This window comes from Neomonachus schauinslandi, chromosome 1 (assembly GCF_002201575.2).
Source record: "Neomonachus schauinslandi chromosome 1, ASM220157v2, whole genome shotgun sequence".
Taxonomy (NCBI): domain Eukaryota; kingdom Metazoa; phylum Chordata; class Mammalia; order Carnivora; family Phocidae; genus Neomonachus; species Neomonachus schauinslandi.
Window position 1 is genome coordinate 130,072,585 of NC_058403.1, and position 22,460 is coordinate 130,095,044.

The 22,460-nt window shown below is 41.5% G+C and overlaps 1 protein-coding gene across 1 annotated transcript in view; it reads left to right on the forward strand.

Moving 5' to 3' along the window:
* PLCL2 (phospholipase C like 2) overlaps nt 1-22,460 on the forward strand; it is a 185,447-nt gene that overhangs the window by 143,081 nt on the left and 19,906 nt on the right. The window contains 1 exon segment of the mRNA XM_021678796.2: nt 1,320-1,395. Coding sequence (XP_021534471.1) covers nt 1,320-1,395 — 76 coding nt within the window.

The window sequence follows — 22,460 nt, forward strand, 5'->3', positions numbered from 1 at the left end:
AATCTGGTGCACTTCTTAAGAGGCCTGTTGATTATGCTTGGGTTTCAATAAGTGTAACTAGTCGAAATAGAGTGTTCCTTCTTTGAATTATACAAATAATCCAACCTACTTATACTTGGTTTCTATAAAATAATGACTGTGGCAGTTAGTGGTAAATACTATAAAGAAAAACAAGGCAGAACTTAAAGAAATGGAGAGTGATGGATTAGTGTTTATTATTTAAAATAAAATGGTCATGTAATACAGATGGGTAATGTTATAATGAAAAATATTTGGACATTTAAATACAAAAAGTTGAAATCTATAATGAAGGCAAGCATCATATTTGTACCCATTTGAGTTATGAGAGCTGAATCAGGCTATCCCATTTTCATAGTGATTTTAGAGCCAAAAAGATTACTTTAGACAGATCTTTTCCTAACATTTTGGTAAGTAAAATAATTGATCAGCTATGCCCTGATCCTTTTTTTTTTTTAATTCAAGCTTGGCTGCTAAAAATAAACACAAGTGATTTGGAATAAGAACTCAAAATTGGATCTTCTATTTTTATTTATTTATTTTTTCAAAATTAGATCTCTTAAAACCATTGATAGGAACATTAAAAATACTAGTTTGATATCATTAGTGATGCATTAAATAAAAACACTTTTAAGGGACACCTGGGTGGCTCAGTCAGTTAAGCATCTGGCTCAGGTCATGATCTCAAAGTTGTGAGATCGAGCCCTGCTTTGGGCTCTGCACTCAGTGGGGAGTCTGCTTGAGAATCTCTCTCTCTCTCTCCCCACCCCCGCCCCTCCGCCCCATGCTCTCTCTCTCTCAAAATACATAAATCTTTTAAAAAATAAAATAAATGCTGTTTTTTGATCCTCATGGTAAGTTTTAAACTAATTTTCAGATGAAGGCACTTTAGCTGAAATGAGTAAGGTGTGTAGGTGGTAGAGCTTTCTGTGAGATGAAGTTGAAGATTTGGTTAAAATGAATGACTGAAAATATAATTTAAAACACAGATCAGATGTGCACACATATTTATTTGTAGCTTTTCACACTGAAACTCCATTCAGCATGGACTCAAGTTTCAAATTCAGTGTTGTACAAGCCTAACTGTGAAACACAATACTCCCAGTCTGTTTGAACCATGACATGGAAGGCAGGATTTTTCATTTTGTACACACACATTTGGACTGAGTCGTGGGAAGTCAGATGAAAGAGCGTTTCGCCCCAGCACCTCAGCCTGTTTGTAGAGGAGAGCCCCCCTGCACGTGTGTAGACCGATGTTTGGTTGTCAGGTGTAACCCCGTGTCTGGGTGTTCCCTTTCCAGATGATCCAGTCCCTCAAGGCCGTGATTGAAAATGCAGATGCTGTGTATGAGAAGATTGTACATTGTCAGAAGGCAGGTAAGTAAAAGTTTGTTTCTTCTCTTCAAAATAAAATTAGCAGCATCATATATTTAGCCCCTTAAACTGTTTTATAATCTTTTGGGCACTATATCCAGGAAATCATATGTAAGAATTATTTTTCCATGGCTAAAGAAAATACTAATTCACTGCTTCTCGAGCCTGGATAACAAACTCACCCGGGGGAAGCTTTTAAAATATCCTGGTTGAAAAATTCATAGCTGTTAAAAGCTCCCAGGTGTTTCTAATGAGCAGCCAAGATGGAGAGCTGCAGGCTGACCTCCTCCTCCTCAGTGTGCCCTGCGCTGCTGACCCCCCTCCGGTCCCCCTGCCATGACCTTCCAGCAGACGGTGGGAAGGCTGAGTGAGGCTTGAGCAGAGAGAGAATAAGTTCTTAGAAAGGAGAGTGGGCACCGCTTACAACCTCTTGACACTTTTTAATGCACTGACATGTTCAAATGCTGACGGATTCATGCATTTAATATCAAAATGTTATACCAGATTATAAAATGCTACCATCTTATTGATTTTAGCTGAGATAAAACCAAAAAATCAAGTGATCTGCATTGTACTAAGAATAGACAAAATGGAATTCTCTCCATTTTCATATTTTGTTAGAGTATCATTTTGGAAGATACTAATATGGAGAATATTTGTAGTGCATAAATAACAATACCTGTCCTTAGTTTCTAGGATTTCTGGTTGCTATTCTTTTTTTTAAGTTTATTTGTTTTTTGTAATCTCTACACAAAGTGTGGGGCTCCAACTCACACCCTGAGATCCAGAGTCACATATTCTTCCAACTGAGCCAGCCAGGCGCCCCTGGTTGCTATTCTTTAAAATCTAGAAGTACCACTTAGCCTGAAAAAAAAAATCATCTCTTATCTCAGAAATGAACTCGTTAAAAATAGATCAAAGACAAAGATACATGTGACAATTTTCTTTTTTGGTGTTTATTGAAGGAATATTCACATTAGTGACTAATCAACAGACGAAAATCCTCATCTTGTTTTATTCATTTTTTTTTTTTTTTAAAGATTTTATTTATGTATTCATTAGAGACAGAGAGAGAGAGGCAGAGGGAGAAGCAGGCTCCCAAGGAGCAGGGAGCCTGATGCGGGACTTGATCCCAGGACCCTGAGATCATGACCTGAGCCGAAGGCAGACGCTTAACCATCTGAGCCACCCAGCCGCCTTTGTTTTATTCATCTTGGTAGCAAAATATTATTAGCAAAGTGATCTTTCTACTTCTAGTCCTTTCTGGGCTAATACTCTCTACAACCGCAACTAAAATGAGATACTTCAAACACCATTTTTATACTGTCACTGTTGTAAACAAAATCATCCAGTAGCTGACTAGAGTCTGTTGTATCAAATTTAAACTTCTAACTTCCCTTGTAAGGTTATCTACCAACTGGCCAGACCATTTTGTCAATACTATATAAAATTTGTTAGTTAAATCATCTGTTCATTCATTTAATAAATATGTTTTGAACTTCTACCATACCAAAGATACTTGTAAGTGCTATCACATACCAAAATATTAAAAAATAATCAAGATTGGTGTTTGCCTTCTAGAACCTTTCAATCAACCAAGAGATATGAAAGTAATCACACATACTCAAATGTATTGAGTACTTACGCTGTGTTACTCAGGAGTCTGAATTTGGTTTGTGGGGCAGTGGGGAGCCATTGATTTTTGAGCAGAATAGGAGAGAAGATGAGCTTTAAGGTGATGATCGCAATAGCTGTGTGCAGAGATTTTTCATGGGCAGAACCCAACTGGGAGGCTTTTGGGAGCAGTGAGGAGGAAGGGAAGTGACGGTGTGCATCCAGCCTGGCCTTTGGGCTGCCTTACCCCTTTCTGGTGTGTTTCTCCTTTGTCAGATTTTCACAAGCCTCTCGTCTGGTAAGACTTCTCTCCCCCTCCTCTCTGTCAATCTGTACATTTCTTCCTTTCCTCTCTACAGTCTTCCAGGAGAACTTTTATAATTGCAGGAGTTATGTTACCTAACCATTCTACTCAGCCCTGCAGAATGTGTTTGGTTCAGCTCACAGAGCTTCAGTTACTGTGTAAAAGTTTTATTAAGGTATTCTGCATCCTTTAAACAGGCTGGTAACCTGCTATGCTACAGGTTTGCATATTGAGTTACTCTGTATTTTACCCACGGCACCTGTCCTAACATTCTGCACAGAGTAGTCACTTGAATACTAACTGACTAAATGTGATTTGACTTGTATTAAGGATTCAGTTTTACTCAATGCATGTATTGTCATGAGAATTGTGGACTGTTAGAATCTGAAGCTGTATTTATCGGGCAAAAAGAACTATTTATTAACAATTTGAGTTATTGTCAGTTCTTTGCAACTTCATTGGTTTATGAAATTTGACTATTTCTAGCATAATGCAGCTTTCTGTTGTTGTTCTATTTAATTTCAGTGAGGGATATGTTTGCTTGTATTTAAAAAGCTGAAGATTCTTGCTATTAAGAACTTTGCTTGGAGGGCAAATAAGAACCACGACGTAATGGTGGTTCACATTCCTCTGGGTTTGAAGATCTTGAGAAGCACATAACGATTATCTTTTGGTTTCACAGTTGCTGCTGACCGCCTACACAGCCCTTCTGTTATCCCAAGTGCTTATTTTAGAGTCCTTGATCTTTTGTTTCTCATGTTTACAGTTATCGGAAGCGCATATAGTCATTAGTCATATGAAGAATTGCTAATTTGTATTGGGCTCAAAAACATTTGCATGAGATTTTACTTCTGATAAATAATTGCTATTCTGCTTACAGAACTTTAATCTGGCAATGACAAAATGAAGCTACCAAAGTGCTGTAAGCAAGGATTCTTTTAGAAGCAGTTCAAACTTCCAAACACAAATTTATATTCTTGTAGATAAACCTTCATCCAAACAGCTGTGTGAAATACAGAGTCACGCTGCCACCTCCAGCCACATGTTCAAAAGCGTGCCCAGTTTGGACAGGTTCCGACTCCAGGCTATGTGGTTCTTTTTTTTTTTTTTTTTTTTTTTGAGATAGAAATGGGTTTTGCTGATGGTGTTCTTGGGAAGAGGGGGTAAGGCAGGAGAAGAATCCTGGGAAGTGAAGACCCCCCCCCAGCCAAAGTGGGCTGGGATTCTGCAGGCCCCGGCAGGCAGGCACATGGCCCAAAGGGACCCTGGGGGAGGACAGTGAGATCAACCAGGAGATGGGCATTTCAGGCAGCCTGTGGAGCCTACTCTTTTAAGAGGAGAATATTGCAGCACAGAGGACTGGAGGGCCAAAGGGACATCTTTATAAGCAAGCCATGTCCCTCAAAATGGGAAAGATCCACTGAAGACGTGAAGAGGAAACATTAAAAGATGAGACCGGGAGTAAGGTGGGAAGAAATGAGGAGGGCAGAAATCCAGGACAGTGGTGAAACACTTGACCTTAGAAAGGGGGATGGGCCCCTCTTCTTCCCAGTCACTCCAGAACGCTGTGACATGGAGAGAAATTCTGAGGAGGAGAGGACCGTTTTCCATTGGGCCGGTGGATGTGGACATAGTGCCATAGGAGGGCACCAGCTTCGGGAGTGAGGGAGTGGAAGGGAGGCCTCCGGACAGGGGCAGAGCCCAGTGGCCTGGCGCCAGCAGAGGGTCGGGTAGAACGGAGGATGTGGGGCAAGTGGGTCTGGGCCGACGTGTGAGTGAGAGAGAGGGGTCCGTAAGAAATGGTGTGGCTAACAAGCATGAGCGTGCACAGATCCAGGAGCACAGACGAACACACTCCCGCTCTTTCTCTCTCCTAAACCCAATGCGTGCTTGTTCTTCCAAGACACAGCAAAGGAGGAGATTGCTGAGGGGCACATGCAGGGCAGCTGGACGGGAATCTGCAGAGGGGGAAGCTTCCTCAGAGTTCTTCTTTAAGAAGTTTATTAAAGGTGATGATAAAAGGGTAGCCAGATTCTTTCTGGGGAGAAGTCTTTTCCACCGTGTAACATCGATCTCTATCTCTCTTTCACTGGCCCAAATGGCAGCCTGTCTTTGAATTTTAATTTCCTCTTTGGTCACAGGATGGGAAGATGATGTAGAAGGAAACCCAAACTGCTTTGCTTCAGTGCGCTGGATGTTTTTATCTGGTGAATTTAAATGGAAAATAATTTGCTCTTTAGAAAGGAAAAAGAAATCAATGATATACTACTTCTTGTTAAAGATAGTGAATTAACACATGCTTTTAATTTCCCCTCCCTTCTGAACCTCATTAAAATGACAGTAAGGGTTTGTTGATTTTTGCTTTTTTTTTAAGGCAGAAGCCCATAAGGACAAAATGGGAGGAACATTTTGGAAACTGAAAACTACCTGAACAAGAGATAATTGACTTAGGTGGTGCAGGAGGGCTGAGTCTGAGGCCGGTGGTGGGGCACTGGCATACATTCTCATCCATGCTGCAGGCTGCCCCTCACCCGCGAAGAACCTGGTGGCACCAGGTTGGGGTGAAGGTAGGGATAAAAGAGAGAACTGTCTGAGAGAGCTGGATCAAGGAGCAGTTAGACCGCAGAGGGCTGGGAGACTACAAGTGTCCTGACAGCAGAGATGTGAAAATAACAAAATTTTCATCCTTCATTTGGGGAGTTAAATAGGTAATGCTCAGGAAAAGAAAATTGAAACATTATAAGCATGTTACTTAGAAATATGGACAGGGTGCCTGGGTGGCTCAGTTGGTTAAGCGACTGCCTTCGGCTCAGGTCATGATCCTGGAGTCCCTGGATCGAGTCCCGCATCGGGCTTCCTGCTCGGCAGGGAGTCTGCTTCGTCCTCTGACCCTATCCCCTCTCAGGTGTTCTCTCTCTCTCATTCTCTCTCTCTCAAATAAATAAATAAAATCTTTAAAAAAAAAAAACAAAAAACAAACAAAAAAGAAATATGGACATAAACACTAAAAGAGGAAACAACAACAAAAACCCAGCTAAAGGGGTTGAATATAAATGCTTCCGGAAAGAGTGGATGGGTAACAATGATTTGGCTCATTAAACTATGTACATAATTTTGATAAAAATTAAATTACTATTAAGTTTAAATTTAATTTAAATGATTAAATTAAAAAAAAAAAAAGAAGAAGAAGAAGGAAGGAGGGAAGGAATCAAGGACCAGAAGCTGTCACAAGAATCCCTGACTGAGGATGTTCCAGGAGAAGACATGGGCCACACTCCCAAGCCGTGGGGACAGCATTGAATGATTAGGTGGGGTTTCTGCTAAGGACCCCAGCCGGCCCCTCTGGCATCATGGACAGGCCCAACGCACAGGTGATGTCTGGGTGCCTGGGTGGGCGAGAGCATAGTTCCTCTTCTGGCAGGAGAGTTGGTTCTTTCTGAATCACAGGGGACAATCAAGCTCTAAATGAAAGAAACCCCAGCCCACCCCAGAGTTATTTAAAGAGAAACTCCTTTTCTAAAAGTTCTAAGGGATTCTCATGCATGGCAGGGTCTCATCGATACCCAGTAAAGTAGGATATAAGCTAAGCTTCCAAATAATGAAAGCTTTTGTTACCCTTCGTTTTAATCCTTTTAATGGAACACTTTCCATAATAGATTCTATATGTCCCTGCTTCCTTAAACTTGGTTTGCCAAATGTAATTTGAACTTTGATGACTGAGGGTTATTTTGAGAGACATCTGTTATTATCTTGCAGTTTAATGGAGAGCCCCCCAGGAGCTTGTGCGTCCCAGAGAACCCCTAACCTGCTCTGCCCGCTCAGATCCTGTTCCAGGGTTAATGGTTTATTCGTTACTTCCATTCAATTTTCACTTCCTACTGCTAATTTGTACTGTTTCCGACCGCCTATTAGTACACCGACTCTTTTTTTCCTTTCTAATTTGCTGCTTCTCGTCTGCTGAGCAGTTGGCATCTCCCCCATGGCCAAGCTTGATAGTTTTGTCTCAGTAAAAGCAGGTGAGAGCCCGACACACTCCCACATGGAGAGAACAAGCAGAGCAGCTGGCCAGGCCTGCGTGTCCTGCATTTGATTGCTCCTTTTTTATTTTGCAAACTCCTCGGATCTCAGTGTTCCTAGGAGCTGGGGTTACCAGATAAGCAACCTGTCACTATCCATTACTTGCTTTGCTCACATCAGTGTCTTACCCAACACAGTATTCATAAAAGCAGGCGTAAGATTTATCCTGAAAGCACCTCGAAAGTTTGCGAAAGGAGACCTGGGAGCCTCTAACTTCTGTTTTCATTTATGCCTGGATGTTTCTCAGCTGTGTCTGACAGAACTAAGAGGTTCATCCCTGGGGAGCAGGAGACCTGTATTCTTGTGCCTTGCTGTGTGACAGTAGGTTAGTCGCTACCCCTCTCTGTCTCATTTTTCTCCTTCTGAGTGACATTGGAGTATATGATTCCCTCCTGGCCCCATGGGTTCTAAAATGCAGCGACCTAAGATCAGTTGCCTAATTAGCAATTTTGGAACGGCTGGATTACAGTTACTTAAAAAGATTACAAGATTAAACAAGTAATCCCATCCAGTGGCATGGGGATACTTAAATTGCAGCCCATCAGCATGAGTTTCAAGGGGGGGAGTTAATGCCTAACATTAAAGGTGAAGAGTGACCTCTCTGAAGGTGAGACACAGACCTGGAGTCAGACCCCAGAAGTCCTTCGGGACCCTCAGCATCTGTACTCTCGAGGAATGGATGTTGAAATGCCAGATCTCCGCAGGCACTTCAGTTAGCTCACAATTAGTGAAGGCGTGGGAAGCCAAGAAGTTGCAAGTCTGCCCCACGTGTCCTTTTGTTCCCCCAAAAGGAAACTTCACTGCTGATGAGGGAGAGTAGAGAGAATGATCACAAAGGTGACATCTAGGCCAATTCAGGGCAAAAAATGTCAAAATAAGCACCTGGTATCTAGAACCCTCTGCCTTACCACACCTCTCCATCTCCTGTACCCGTCACCCCATCCCATTTTAAGATTCCCACATCAACCATCATACTAATAGTATTTCTCCTAAATGTGGTCAGAATCCCTTGGGGATGCTTGTTTAAAATGCCGTTCCTTTGCCTCACCCCCAATAGTGAATCTTTGGGGATGGAGCTCAGGAGTTTGCCTTTGAATGAGGACATTCAGGTTTTGAGAACCTCTCTTTAGAGGGTGGAGCAGAGCAGGCCCCCTTTGGGGTTCATGCTGCACTCTGCCCCTCAAAGGGAGCAAGAACTATTCGGACACAGATATGTACTTGCTCATGTGATGGATTGGCAGCCAAGTTGTCTTTCTCAGGGGGCATAGCCCTTCTTCCCAACATAGCTTTCATTGGTGAAGCTTCTCCACAAACGAAGGGGAGGGAATTTGGGGGGATGCTTGACCTTCCTGGGATACCTGTCCTGTGAGCAAATCCCAAAGCTATGCTTTCTTGTCACTTCTTCCTCCCTCCTTCCTTTGTAAACCCACGGAGTCTAAAAGCATCACTTTTATTTAAATAGGAACTCTCGGGGTCATCTCAGCAGATGTTCTGCTGGAGAGGGGTCAGGCTGCTTTCAACTCCGGCACTCCCACAGAAATTTTTTTGTTACTATTCTGTTATACTTGCTTATTAAAGCTGAGAAGAACTACAATTCAAATAAAGTCCACAGATAAATTCAATCATCTTTCTTGGACAAATACCAAAGTTTATATATATATACCTAATAGATATCTTTGGGTCTAAAATAAATAGTCGAGATGATCTCTAAGGCTTTTCCAGCTCTCAAATTTTATGGTCTACAAGTCCCATAATAGAATATAAATAAGGGATTGTAGTGGGTAAAAGTAAACAAATGCATTCTTAGAATGTGTAAACAATATTTAGAGATAAGTCTTCTTATAGGAATAAGGAATTTTTTTTTTTTTAAAGATTTTATTTATTTGACAGAGAGAGACATAGCGAGAGAGGGAACACAAGCGGGGGGGTGGGAGAGGGAGAAGCAGGCTCCCCGCAGTGGGACTCTATCCCAGGACGCTGGGATCATGACCTGAGCCGAAGGCAGTCGCTTAACCGACTGAGCCACCCGGGCGCCCAGGAATAAGGAATTTAAAACAAGTTTAATTAACCTGTATTCTTTCATTACAGGTCAGTCAGAGCCATGTCAAAAACATGTCATTGTACATGTTGACATATGACAGGAAAAACACAGTTATGCATTTGTGGAATGTGTTCAATGATAAGATATGCTAATTACTTATTAAAGTTGCAAAAAAAATAATGAAGGTCTCTGCTATCATTGAAAGTTATAAACCACAACCAAGCACATGATGTAAATAATAGGTACAATTGAAGTTTGAAGAAAGGAGTAAGCCCAGAAGCTTTTGTTGGTAGGGAAGGAGGTGGGCTAGAATCTAAGGACTTGAGGGAATGCAGGATCCATGGAGGCAGAGCAGAAGGAACAGGGCTTTTGAGGTGGGCCAAAGTGTAGAAGATGTGATTTCTGTGCACATGAAATCTATTGTCCTGGCTAAAGGGAGATATTTGCTTCTGGAAGCAGCAGAAATTAGGATTGGAAATAGAGCTTGCTTCAAATGATGGAAGCCTTTTAATTCAAGGATAAAGTATTTGGGGTTGCCTTTCTAGACCAGCATTTCTCAAAGATTGATTCAAGGAACACTAGTCATACTCCTCGGCAAAGGATCTCATCATCAAATTTTCATAACAAAACTTACTCCTGTTTGGAGATTATCAGTATACATTAGCATGCTAAGTATCGTTCAGTTTAACTCAGCATGTCCTGAACTTATATTCTTATAAATTCCTTGTTTCAAGTTCTGTCAATGTCTTGAATACTTTAGGAAACTACTGTAGGTGATGGGAGTGCAAAATAGTTTGGGACAGGCTTGGGGACTCATTGACCGACTCATCTCTGCCCTTTGCCCTCCATGTTCAGATGCTCCTCCCAGCGATGGAATGTGGATGCTTGCAATGTCAGAATAGGAAGGAATTGATTGTGAAGGTCTGTTTCAGGTTTGGTGAGCATGATCACAGTAGGATGGCACTGCTATAACAAATACCACAGACTGGACAGTTTATAAACAACAGAAATTTATTTCTCCCAGGTCTAGAGGCTGGGAAGTTCAAGATTACGGTGCCAGCAGATTTGATATGGTGGCGGGTGATGGTCTACTTCCTGGTTCATAGATAGCACCTTCTTGCTGTGTCCTCATATGGTGGGAGGGTCTAGGCAACTCTCTGGGAACCCTTTTATAAGGACACTAATCCCATTCGTGAAGGCTCCACTCTCAAGACCTAAGTACCTCCCCAAAGCCCCACTTCCTAATACCATCACATTAGGCATTAGAATTACAAAATAAAAATTTGGCAGGGGGTGCAAACATTCAGACCTTAGCAGGTGGTCCAATGGAAGAAGCTAGTAAGTTGTTGAAGCAACTATAATGAAGCTTGGGATGGAGTCAGGCTTACAGATAGAAGTGGTGTCATCCATATGGAAGAGTTACTTGCTTGGATAAGTTCTCTAAGGAAGAAATGGTTGGGAGGAAATACTGAAAATCCAGGGAGATGATTATGAATCTATAATTCAGAACTGGTTGTTTTACTTTATTTTTTATTTTTTTATTTTTAAGATTTTATTTATTTATTTGACAGAGAGAGACACAGCGAGAGAGGGAACACAAGCAGGGGGAGTGGGAGAGGGAGAAGCAGGCTTCCTGCAGAGCAGGGAGCCCGATGCGGGACTCGATCCCAGGACCCTGGGATCATGACCTGAGCCGAAGGCAGACGCTTAACGACTGAGCCACCCAGGCGCCCCTGGTTGTTTTAGTTTAACCTCAAGTCATGAAAGCATTCCCAGCACACCTGATACCATACAGTTGGCTTACTGTGTTTTCTTGCAACTTGAATATAAACTCCTTGAGCGCAGGAGTTTATTCATCACATATCCCAAACTCCAACAGTGCCTGGCATTCAGCAAATATACGCTGAGTTGAATTGAACGTTGAATGCTGCATTTATTAGTTCATTCTTTTATTCACCAGGCACTGACGAGGTCCTTACTCCCAGTGTGACAGAAGCTGGGGATTTCACTCCCTGTCCCCAGGGGGCTCCAGGTGGAGTTTCCAGAGACAGGCGTGTGAAGAGAGCCCCACCGCACAGCATACTTCACGCAGTAGTAAGAGGGTGCTGCTCTGCAGCCTCCACAGCACGCCCTGTGATCAACTCTGTCGGGGGTGATCGGGGAACCAGATCTCAGAACAGGAGCTGAGTCCCGCAAGTGATTTGTCTGGGGCATGGTGGCAAGAGCAACGGCCGGAAGACCATTCAGGAAGCTCTTGCAACAATCCAGCCCAGTCTGTGGTTATGGTTATGGTCTATGGTTATGGTTATAGTAGTTGGGGTGGAATGAGGCGAAATGGTTACATGCTGGATATTCAGCTATATTCTGGATATGTAGATTTTCCTCCTCTGGAATAGGAGGAAAGAAAGGGAAGTCAGTATGACTGCAGGATTTGGGGCTGGAAAGGGGACACTGCTATTCACTGAGGTGGGGGGACTGAGGAGGAGAGGCTCAAGAGGGAAGGGCAGGGATTTGGTTTAGACAGGTTAAGTTATGCCTAGTTGAATTCCACGTCTAAAGTTCGGGTAAGGGGTCCAGACTAAAGGTAATGGGTTTGGAATCCATAAGCACAAAGGTGGTCTTTTAAGCCTGGAGACCGACATCATCTGAGAAGTGACTGGATGGAGGAGACAGAGCCCTGGCCTTCCAACATTTAGGTGTCAGGAGAACGTGTAGAAGACCAAGCACAGGAGGTTAGGATAGGCAGGCAGAGGAGAACACCATGATCTTGTAGAAGTTGAGTAAATGAGGTATTTCAAGGAGATGCCATTTTGCATGCATCAGACCCAAATGTTTATATACAAGACTGCAAATATATATATTTACCTCACACAGGGTCGTGATAGATTAGAGAGGATAGAGGGGAAACTGATACCTGTCACATTGTTGGGGGGGTCCACATCTGAGGAGGGCCATATGGCAGTAAATGTCAGATTTACAAGTTATGTACACTTTGAACCAACAATTCCATTCTTTCAGAGTTTATTCTACAAATACGATCACATACTTGGGGAAGGACAATATGTACAGAAATTTTTTTGCAATACTGAGAACAAGCTAAATGTTACACCCTAAATATTCAATAGGAGAGCCCTCGTTAAATGCATGGCTGGTAGATCTGCATAACAGAACATTATGCTACCATAAAAAAAGAATAAAATATAAACCTGTATATCTACATTCACTGTACCCACACATGCTACATACTACACATATACAAGGAAGATCTTATATATACATATAGGTTAAATATATATATATATTTATATATAATAATATATATATAGTTTTCAAAGTCAGTGTGCTATTTGCTAATATTTGTTTTAAAAGGTGGGGTAAGAGAATAGGGCCCTGTATGCTTGTGAGGGCGTGAGACTCTCTGGGAGGATAAACAGCAGTTGCCCGATGGGAAGGGAGCAAGAAGACTGGGGGATGGAGCAAGGAAAGATAACTCTCTGTATACCAGTTTAGACTTGGTAAATTGCTGAGCCATATCACAATAATATCTGTTCAAAAACTTAGATAAGAAGAGGTACAAAAAGCAAAGGAAGCACGGACAGGGTAAGGTGACGAGGCCCGGTATGTCATGGTGATCGTGCCAAACTGTGGCAGAGAGGAAGGATCCAATTTAAGAGTGGCAATCCAAACAAAGGCCTCCTAGGCTTAAAAAAAACTAATCCTTGAGTATAATTGGGGTTGAAATGGGGAGGGTCCTGCTAACAGCATCATGGCTCCCGTGACCCCACCCCGTGTGCCTCACGTGGCTGCGTGTTGAGGGTGGTTGCCTGGCACTTGGATTCCACAAAGGCCTGAAAGTTACACAACTTCCTCCCACCTCAATTACCCAGAGGGAGCAGGCTGGCGGAGGAAGGAAAACCTCTCTTGTGCAGTTCATTCACAAAGTGTACTGCTGTGGATGTGGCATTCTGGGAATCTTGTCACCCATCTGGGTTTCAGGGATCTATTTAAGAGACCTGGTTTGTCTCTTCCACCTCATGTGGAACGGGACTTAGCAGCTCATAAATCCATCTTAAAATAATTTGGCTTTTGTTAATGTCAAGATTGGAAAGAAGGCCAAGAAAAAGAGACTACCAACTGGAACTGTATGAAAAATAATTAGGCATTTCCATGTCTCCGTGGGGGTGATGGTGTAAATGCCCACGTGTCAGCAGCGCACACAAACTTCAGACCCTTGGAGTTTTGGGGCAGAGCATACAGTTTACAAAGGCTATATATTTTAATGAGTGCTATAATTAAATTAGTTGGAAAAAAAATCAGATAACCGCATTTTGTTTTCAAGATACTTTGATGTGCCACAAGACACTTGCAGACCGTGCTTATTAAGGTACTTTTAATACTGTTGATAAATCATCCTCTGGAATGAGGTCCCAAATAGACCTGTGTTATGTGGAATTCCACCTTCCAGAAAATAGCTCACTACACCTAATTTGGGAATTGGAAATAAAATATAAATATATATTTCTTTGGTCACCATTTGAAAGATTTTGCACTTTGCTTATGGTTTCTATTTTCAACACATTAAAAAAAATATTTTTGCACTGGATGTGTGTGTGAGACAAGAGCTTTTAAGGGCAGGAAAGTAAATTTTCAGTTGAAAAACTAATCTTTAAGTATATAAGTTTAAGATCAATATGTCTCTCTTATGAGTACTTTTTAAAATTATATTTGCTTCTAAAAATATTTAGCCTTGTGCTACATGGTGTATTTTAGATTCATATCACTTAAATCGGTAGAGAAAATCCCAACCAGCATGTTTGAAAGGTCACCTGCTTTATGTTTGGCAAGAAGAAATGGCATTCATTTCATTCGAGGAGGAAATGATACCTGTTTCTGACTGAGTCTCCCTTCCCTTCCAAGCAAAAGCCTCTTTTTCATATCTTAGTTATTTATTGTATGTATCATGTATTTTTATTTTTTTATTAACATATAATGTATTATTTGTTTCAGGGGTACAGGTCTGTGATTCATCAGTCTTACACAATTCATGGCGCTCACCATAGCACATACCCTCCCCAGTGTCCATCACCCAGCCACCCCATCCCTCCCACTCCCCACCACTCCAGCAACTCTCAGTTTGTTTCCTGAGATTAAAAGTCTCTTATGGTTTGTCTCCCTCTCTGGTTTCATCTTGTTTCATTTCTCCCTCCCTTCCTCTATGATCCTCTGTCTTGTTTCTCAAATTCCTCATATCAGTGAGATCATGATACTTGTCTTTCTCTGATTGATTTATTTCGCTCAGCATAATACCCTCCAGTTCCATCCACATCGTTGCAAATGGCAAGATCTCATTCCTTTTGATGGCTGCATAATATTCCATTGTGTATGTATGTATGTATGTATGTATATATATACACATACCACATCTTCTTTATCCATTCATCTGTCGATGGACATCTTGGCTCTTTCCACAGTTTGGCTATTGTGGACGTTGCTGCTATAAACATCAGGGTGCATGTACCCCTTCAGATCCCTACATTTGTATCTTTGGGGTAAATACCCAATAGTGCAATTGCTGGATCGTAGGGTAGCTCTATTTTCAACTTTCTGAAGAACCTCCATACGGTTTTCCAGAGTGACTGCACCAGCTTGCATTCCCACCAACAGTGTAGGAGGGTTCCCCTTTCTCTGCATCCTTGCCAACATCTGTCGTTTTCTGACTTGTTAATTTTAGCCATTCTGACTGGTGTGAGGTGGTATCTCATTGAGGTTTTGATTTGGATTTCCCTGATGCCGAGTGATGTTGAGCACTTTTTCATGTGTCTGTTGACCATTTAGATGTTTTCTTTGCAGAAATGTCTATTCATGTCTTCTGCCCATTTCTTGATCAGATTATTTGTTCTCTGGGTGTGTATCATGTATTTTTAAATTGTTATTTTATTTTTATGGCTGTTTGGTTTTCATTTAAGTTTATTTGTGATAGGAAGCAGGAAACTTAATGGAAGCTCCACTACATCCCATTCTTTGCAGTTGTAGTAACATGCTTAGTTACTTTAATTATATCATCCTGGAAAATTGACACTCAGTTATTAATTTTTACAAAACATGATACTTAATCTGTCAGCTTTACATTTTATTTTTGGTCATTAAGCTTTAAGCCCCTCCAAAAAGAAACTGTTTAAAATATTTAGGCTATAAAGTATTTTGAAATAATAATTTGAAAGTTATGTGAAACCATTATCTACCAGTATAAAAAATCTTAGCTGCTTAGATTTTCAAGAGATGACATGGAAAGAAACAACCAATTTCCAAAATGTAGTTCTTAACATAAAAAAACAAATCATATACTTTTGGGTGGCCAGGCCAATTTTTAAAATTTAATATTACAGCTATAAATGGAAAGACTAAATGACTTATGCAGTCCCCACCGTGGACGCATGGCCCCGTTCTTTGTTCACATGGCCTGTCTTCCATTCCCTTAGACCAGGATGGGACTAAACTCTCATAGAAATCACCTGAGTATTGGTTTTCCATTTGTCCTTTCTCTGCTGCTGCACCACCAGCTAGTCATCTCCTTAATTCTCAAGTTCAGTACCACCAAGGAATTCGAGCAGATTTTCTTCTTGGTTAACATTCCTGAAGAAAAATAATTCACATCTTTTCCCTGGAAACAGAAACTAGGGGTCACAGAGTCAGGGCAACCTAAATGTAGGTTCTTTGGCACAGAGTAGCCAGGGCTCAAAGACAGTCCTTTTGGCAAAAGAGCGGTCACAGCGGGCCCAGCCAGGTCTGTGCATGAGACACGACCATTGACTGCTTTCTGGCTCATTTACCCCAGGCTTTGGTCCATGTTCCTGTGCACTTCAGTGGGTTTGCGTAATATATGCTCACAGCCTTCAACCTTTAATGCCTTTATACACACCATGTATTTTGACTGTTAAATAAAATAGCCCATTGCAATTGTATTGCGTGTCACCCTTTTCAAAGGACAGTTTACCTAGTTAGTATTGGTTTTCAAGTGAAGTTTCCTAAAACTTACAAAGATTTCCATTTCTTTGGCCAGAATTACCTGTTACCTCTGGTTTACTTGGGTGGCAACATCCTGGTAGAATCAAGGAATCCTGTTTCCTTCCACTACCTTCATAGTTGCCCCCAAATAGCCAGGCCACGCTTTCTTTGAGGCTCTTATAATGCCATTTAGTGTAAATCAGACAAGGAAATGGGACATCACTTGTAGGAAAAATACAAGATACTGTGAACAGCTACACATGGCTCTAAAATATACAGATTTATGAGTAAATGTGTTCATTTGGTATGTGAAATGAACACATTTGTGTTGGTAGAGTATTTGGAAGGTACTAGAAACCTACAGGGAAATACAACTTGTTCCTGAAAGAAGAAAAACGATCCCACTTCTTTCTCCTTGTTATTATCGGCCTGGCTTCTATTTTTGAACCCGAAGATTGTTTTCATGGTGGGACTTCTTGTCACTAAGCCGCGGTAGCGATGCATGCAAGAGCCTGCAACCCCCTCACTTCTCTCCAGTGCCTGTCTGGGAGCTCTCTCTAAGTCCACCCGCGATGCTCAGGCCACAGAAGCTAAGAGCCATGTTTTGTAAGCACATTAGAACTCTCTTGTCTTAAATCTGCAATTTCGAAACCTCCAAATAATGATTTTGCAGATGGTCACAAAAGAACTTTTCTCAGGATCAACAAAATTCTAATTATTTTCAGAAGCATATATATATATACATATATATATATATATTTTACCTCTACTTCATCGATGAGAGGTACTTGTGTTTTAGAGCTAAAAAGCCCTGTCTTTCAGCCCCTAATGCCCCAGGTGAATAAAGAATTTGCACAGAAAGCCGTCTTGGTGTGCATCTTCCCACGGTGCTGGCAGGGCTGTGTGTGGGGACAGCCCTCTGTGGTGTCTGCTGAGGGAAGGACAGCTGCAGTGCTCTGTTCTTTTTACTTTCTCAGGAGAAGCTGGTTTGGGTGGTTCTGCATCTTCTTACCCTTTTAAGAATCCTAAAGGCTTCACTTCAGCTAAAAGCCCGCTGTGAGGGCTGCTTCTAAACACTGCGCCTATGTGAATGAACAGTCCCTCCCCAGAGCCCAGGGGCTTTCACTCTAAAATACCGGTAATGTAGACGGGCAGATAAAAGGCACACTGCTAATTGGTAAAGGAGGAACCTGCAAATATATCGGGTATTTACTTTGTGTAATCGCCTGTCAGTTTGGTTAACAGTGTAGTTAATAAGAAGGCAGGATGTAGAGCTAAGCTGTGTAGGCTAACACAAGAATAGCTAGCAGAAGTGGCTAGGTCCGGTTTCTAAGCAAAGGCATAGGAGGCACTGGCATCCTGAGGCCCCGCCTGCACGCGCGCCGGGGTGCGCTGGCTGCTGGTGCGCCCTGCGTCCCCGGTCCGTCCGCTACATGCCTGCTGGGGAGAGGAGTTAAGCAGATAGCCTCTCCTGAATCAGAGTCAGGGTTCTTCCTGCTTCATTTAGAACACGAAGGCTAGCCGGGATCAAGAGCAGGAAATGATCACGGGCTCCCTGTCCACCTTGATATGTAGCTTTCCTATAGAATTGCTTACAATTGTACAGTAGCTTCAAGGGTAATCAACGCTACCGTAGCACGTATTTATTACCTGCTCATTTTCTATCCAGTCCCTTAAGTGAAAACACAGAATGGACTTACTCAGGTTTTCAAACATTTAAATTTGTCTGATTTTCTTATTTTTCGATTACTTTGTAAGATGAAACAATCCAGGGCTCCTGGGTGGCTCAGTCGTTAAGCGTCTGCCTTCGGCTCAGGTCATGATCCCAGGGTCCTGGGATCGAGCCCCGCATCGTGCTCCGCTCCTGCTTCTCCCTCTCCTGCTCCCCCTGCTTGTGTTCCCTCTCTCGCTGTCTCTCTCTGTCAAATAAATAAATAAAATCTTAAAAAAAAAAAGATTAAAAAAAGAAACAATCCAGTTTTAAATTATCAGTTGTAATTTATTCTGTAAAATTTGGCATTATAATACATAGATCTTATACGCCTCCTAAATCTCCCATGCATAGGGTCTGTTTCCTAGTACAAAAATCCTACTTGGAGAGTGATCCTACAGAGTTTATTTTGGCCTTGACTTAACAAGCAGCAGTTGTTACATATTCTCACATCATCATTTCAATGCTGTTGCCGTATTTGCTGTACTGATGCCTCTAAACTCAGCCATTGTATTCCAGAACAAAACTATAAATATTTCTTTAGGAAAGAGTTGTCAGTTGATAATATAGGCACTAGTTCCCTTACCTCTCTTTGTTCCCCATACTTCTAGAAATCTAGTTTTTTACAGAACGATCAGTAACAGGTTTAAGGAATGGGCTTACAGATTTAAGCAGTGGGTTTTAGTAGAGCTCAACACTGCATATAGTCAAATGACCTACACATGGTGGGTAATCAATAAATGTTATTCTCTGACCGATTGCCCACCCAGGGCTCTTCCCAGTGCCAGTTAACACCCCGTCTCCACCCCCTCAAACTCTAATTGAAGAAAAGGAGTTTTAAAACAAAAACAACTTGGCTTCCTTGTGGGGGTTGGGGTGGGGGTAAGAGAGGTGCTAACTTAGGATCAAAAGTTTGGCTCATTAGATTTTCACCAGCTACTTTAAATCTCACTCTCCTCTTCAGACAGAATGGTATAACTTATGGACGGAGAAGAGGTATCTTAATAAGTGAAAGACTTTTTCATTGGGCTCATGTTTCTTTGCTGAAAATAATTTGGAAAATAGGGAGAAAGTTACTTAATATCTAACCAGACAAGTTCTTTATACTCAATGTTGATAAAAAGAACCAAAAAGATCTCCTGTGACATGTTAGATTTTCTGATAATTTAATATGAAGGGAATAATGCAATTTGCATCTAATATAGATTTCCTTGTTATGTATGGGCTGACCCAATTCAAATGCATAATCTCATTAGCTGTCCCTCTGTATTCCCTTAGAACTGGGTCAGTGCCTGTGCATTAGCCCTTACAGTGCTCTACCTCATGGCATAATTATTGGATATGCATAACCATAGCATGAGCTCATATTAAGGGTTGGGACTCTTGATTAGAAATAAGGCATGGTAGTTGGAAAACCATGGGGCACTGGGCTCAGACAAACCAGTATTCAAATCCTTCTTTCCAATTCCTTGGGAAAGTGCCTTAGCCTCTCTCCAACTTTCCTGTATAATATATGTACAGCACCTGGCCAGTTGCCTTTTGCTTCCCTCAGTTGTGTGCCCTTAGTCCTTGCCCTGGGCTTTGCACATCACAGGGGAGCAGTGAAAGGTACAGTCGTGTTATATGGGCCAAGGTCAGAATCCTTTGATTTCCTTAAATAAAATCAACATATGCTTTAAATCAGTGGACTAGCAGGTGTTTTCAAAGATCCATCTATAAGTTATTTATATAAAAAACTTTTTAAAGAAACCATTATGTTATGCAGCAAGCCAAATAATGAAATATATAACAGTGGGACTGATAGTCTTGGTTGCTTTTTAAAGTTTCGGGTTATATATATATATTTTTTTTCTTTTTGTCGGGTTTTGTATTTTCAACATAATTTTTCCAGTTTTCAACTTCTCACCTTTTTTGCATGCATTTTTTAAAGAATTTCATTAATAATATATTTTGTACTTCCCTATGGACTTTTATTGGACTACTGGTATTTCAAGAGGGGAGAGAGAAGAGGGAATCGTGTCATCTCACTTTTTAGTAAACATGTAAAATATGAGCTTTTTAGATACAGCCATGTATTCAGCTACCCTCATTTCTTTAAATGTTTCCCTGTTTCTTCCTTGTCAGTATCATTTTTTTTTTAAATCATTTTAACTGTGTTTCTTCTTCCTTGAGTCCTCAGTCCTTCTCAGGGCAGCCTATCCTTTTACTGCCTCTGGCCCTGGGTTCGTCTTTCCTGCAGAAAGCTGCTTAAAATTTAGGGTAGCTGTTTGTCTAAGCTCAGCACTCGCTCAGAGACCGCACAGTTGTTTATCTCGTTTACAGAGGACTTCTCCCCCAGCACTTCTCTTGTGTGTCTTCTCTCTCCTGAATTCCAGTCATGAACTCCATCTGCCATACCTCAGTGATGCTTATAAGGCTAGAGTACCTCCTGATGAACAGAATAGAATCATTATGAGTATTCATGACCCATCCTGAACTCCAGATCTTGCCAAAGTCCAGTATTAAATCTTAACAGAAAAGCTAGCACATCAAGGTCTCACCGCTCAGGCTTCAGCTGGCCATGTTCTAAGAAGTGGGTCTGAGTCATCACAGCGCTCTCCAGGGGGGTCTCCCAGATGTGGCCAGGGAAAAGGTGTGTGTGTGTGTGTGTGTGTGTGTGTGTGTGTCCATGCATGCATGCAATTAAATGCTTGCAAAAAACCTGTGCTACCTACTCATGGTTATTTTTTTTTGTTTATTTTTAGGGGTATTTTGTCTTTTTGTTTTGTTTGTTTGTTGCAGTATGCTAAGCCAAGCACATCTCAGCAGAAGTCAGAACTAGATACAGGGGATGCAGCCTGCTGTCTGAGCCAGGTCGCCAGCATTGTGGTGGAGGGGGTTTAGTTAATCAAGTTGGGATGTTCTCAAATACCATCACTGGTGAAAGAGAAGTTGGAGAAAAGGGGAGTGGTTAGTGTGGTAGTTTTCTAAGCGATGTAATGAATTTTACCATTTTTTCTTGAAACCAGTTATGTTGTTAAGCCTTTAGCAAGACAGGAATTAGAACCATCATTCCTGTTCAGTGAGGGGAGGAAAAAAAGAAGAAAAAAGACTAAATTGGCAGCTTTTACTGTATTTATCATATGTGTCAGCTTTTGTTTACTGTTTAGAGATACTAAGAAATAAAGTTGCTATCAATCACAGTATAAAGAGTTGCTTTGAAATGGTATTGCATAGAAAGGGAGTTAGAAATTGGAATGTCCAACTGAACAGTACGTGTGCACTGAGGAGCACAGGAAATGTCTATAAAGATTATGACTGCTCCACATTATTTGTAGCAGCAAATGCTTTTGAAACAACCCAGTGTCCATCAGCGGGGACTAGTTAAATAAATGCTGGTTCATCTACTCAAGGAGTCCATGTAAGCTGTTAAAAAAAAAAAAAAAAAAAAAAGAGTGAGGATGAGCTCTCCACGCTGACATGGAGTGATCTCCATCCACTATGTACCAAGGTACAGAACACTGTACTTCTGAACAGTGTACAGAAAACAAAAATCCAAGTACAGAAATTTCTTGTGCAAGAAAGGGAAGATCATGGATATACGTACACAGTTGCTTATATATTTTTTTAAAGATTTTATTTATTTATTTGTCAGAGAGAGAGAGAGAGAGCACAAGCAGGGAGAGTGGCAGGCAGAGGGAGAAGCAGGCTCACCTCTGAGCAAGGAGCCCGATGTGAGACTCTATTCCTGGACCCTGGGATCATGACCTGAGCCGAAGGCGACCCTTACCAACAAAGCCACCCAGGCATTCCCCACAGTTGCTTAGATTTTTCAAGGAGAAACAATACAGGAGAAAGTTAATTAAAAACTACAAAAAATGTATAGGGGGGAGGGAGGGATCAGGGTGCAAGATACCAGGAGGAAGCAAGACCTACCTAAGCACACTTTGAGATGAGGTTCGGCTTTGGAATCATGTAAAGCTTTGACATAATCATAAAACAGATTACATCCAAAAAAGCACAGGTCATGGAAAATCTTAATTCCTAATCATATCAACATTGTCTTCTAAGGTCAGTCACAATAATTCTTTTCTCCACTGACCTTAGAAGACAATATTCTTACTGTACATTCTTAATAAGATGCTCTCTGAGGACCCTCCCCCCCAAATGCAGATTTTAAATTAGATTCAGCAGTCTTACTATTAATAGCTAGGTTGATGTGGTTAGGAATTAAGATTTTCCACCTAAGGGGCGCCTGGGTGGCTCAGTTGGTTAAGCGACTGCCTTCGGCTCAGGTCGTGATCCTGGAGTCCCGGGACCGAGTCCCGCATCGGGCT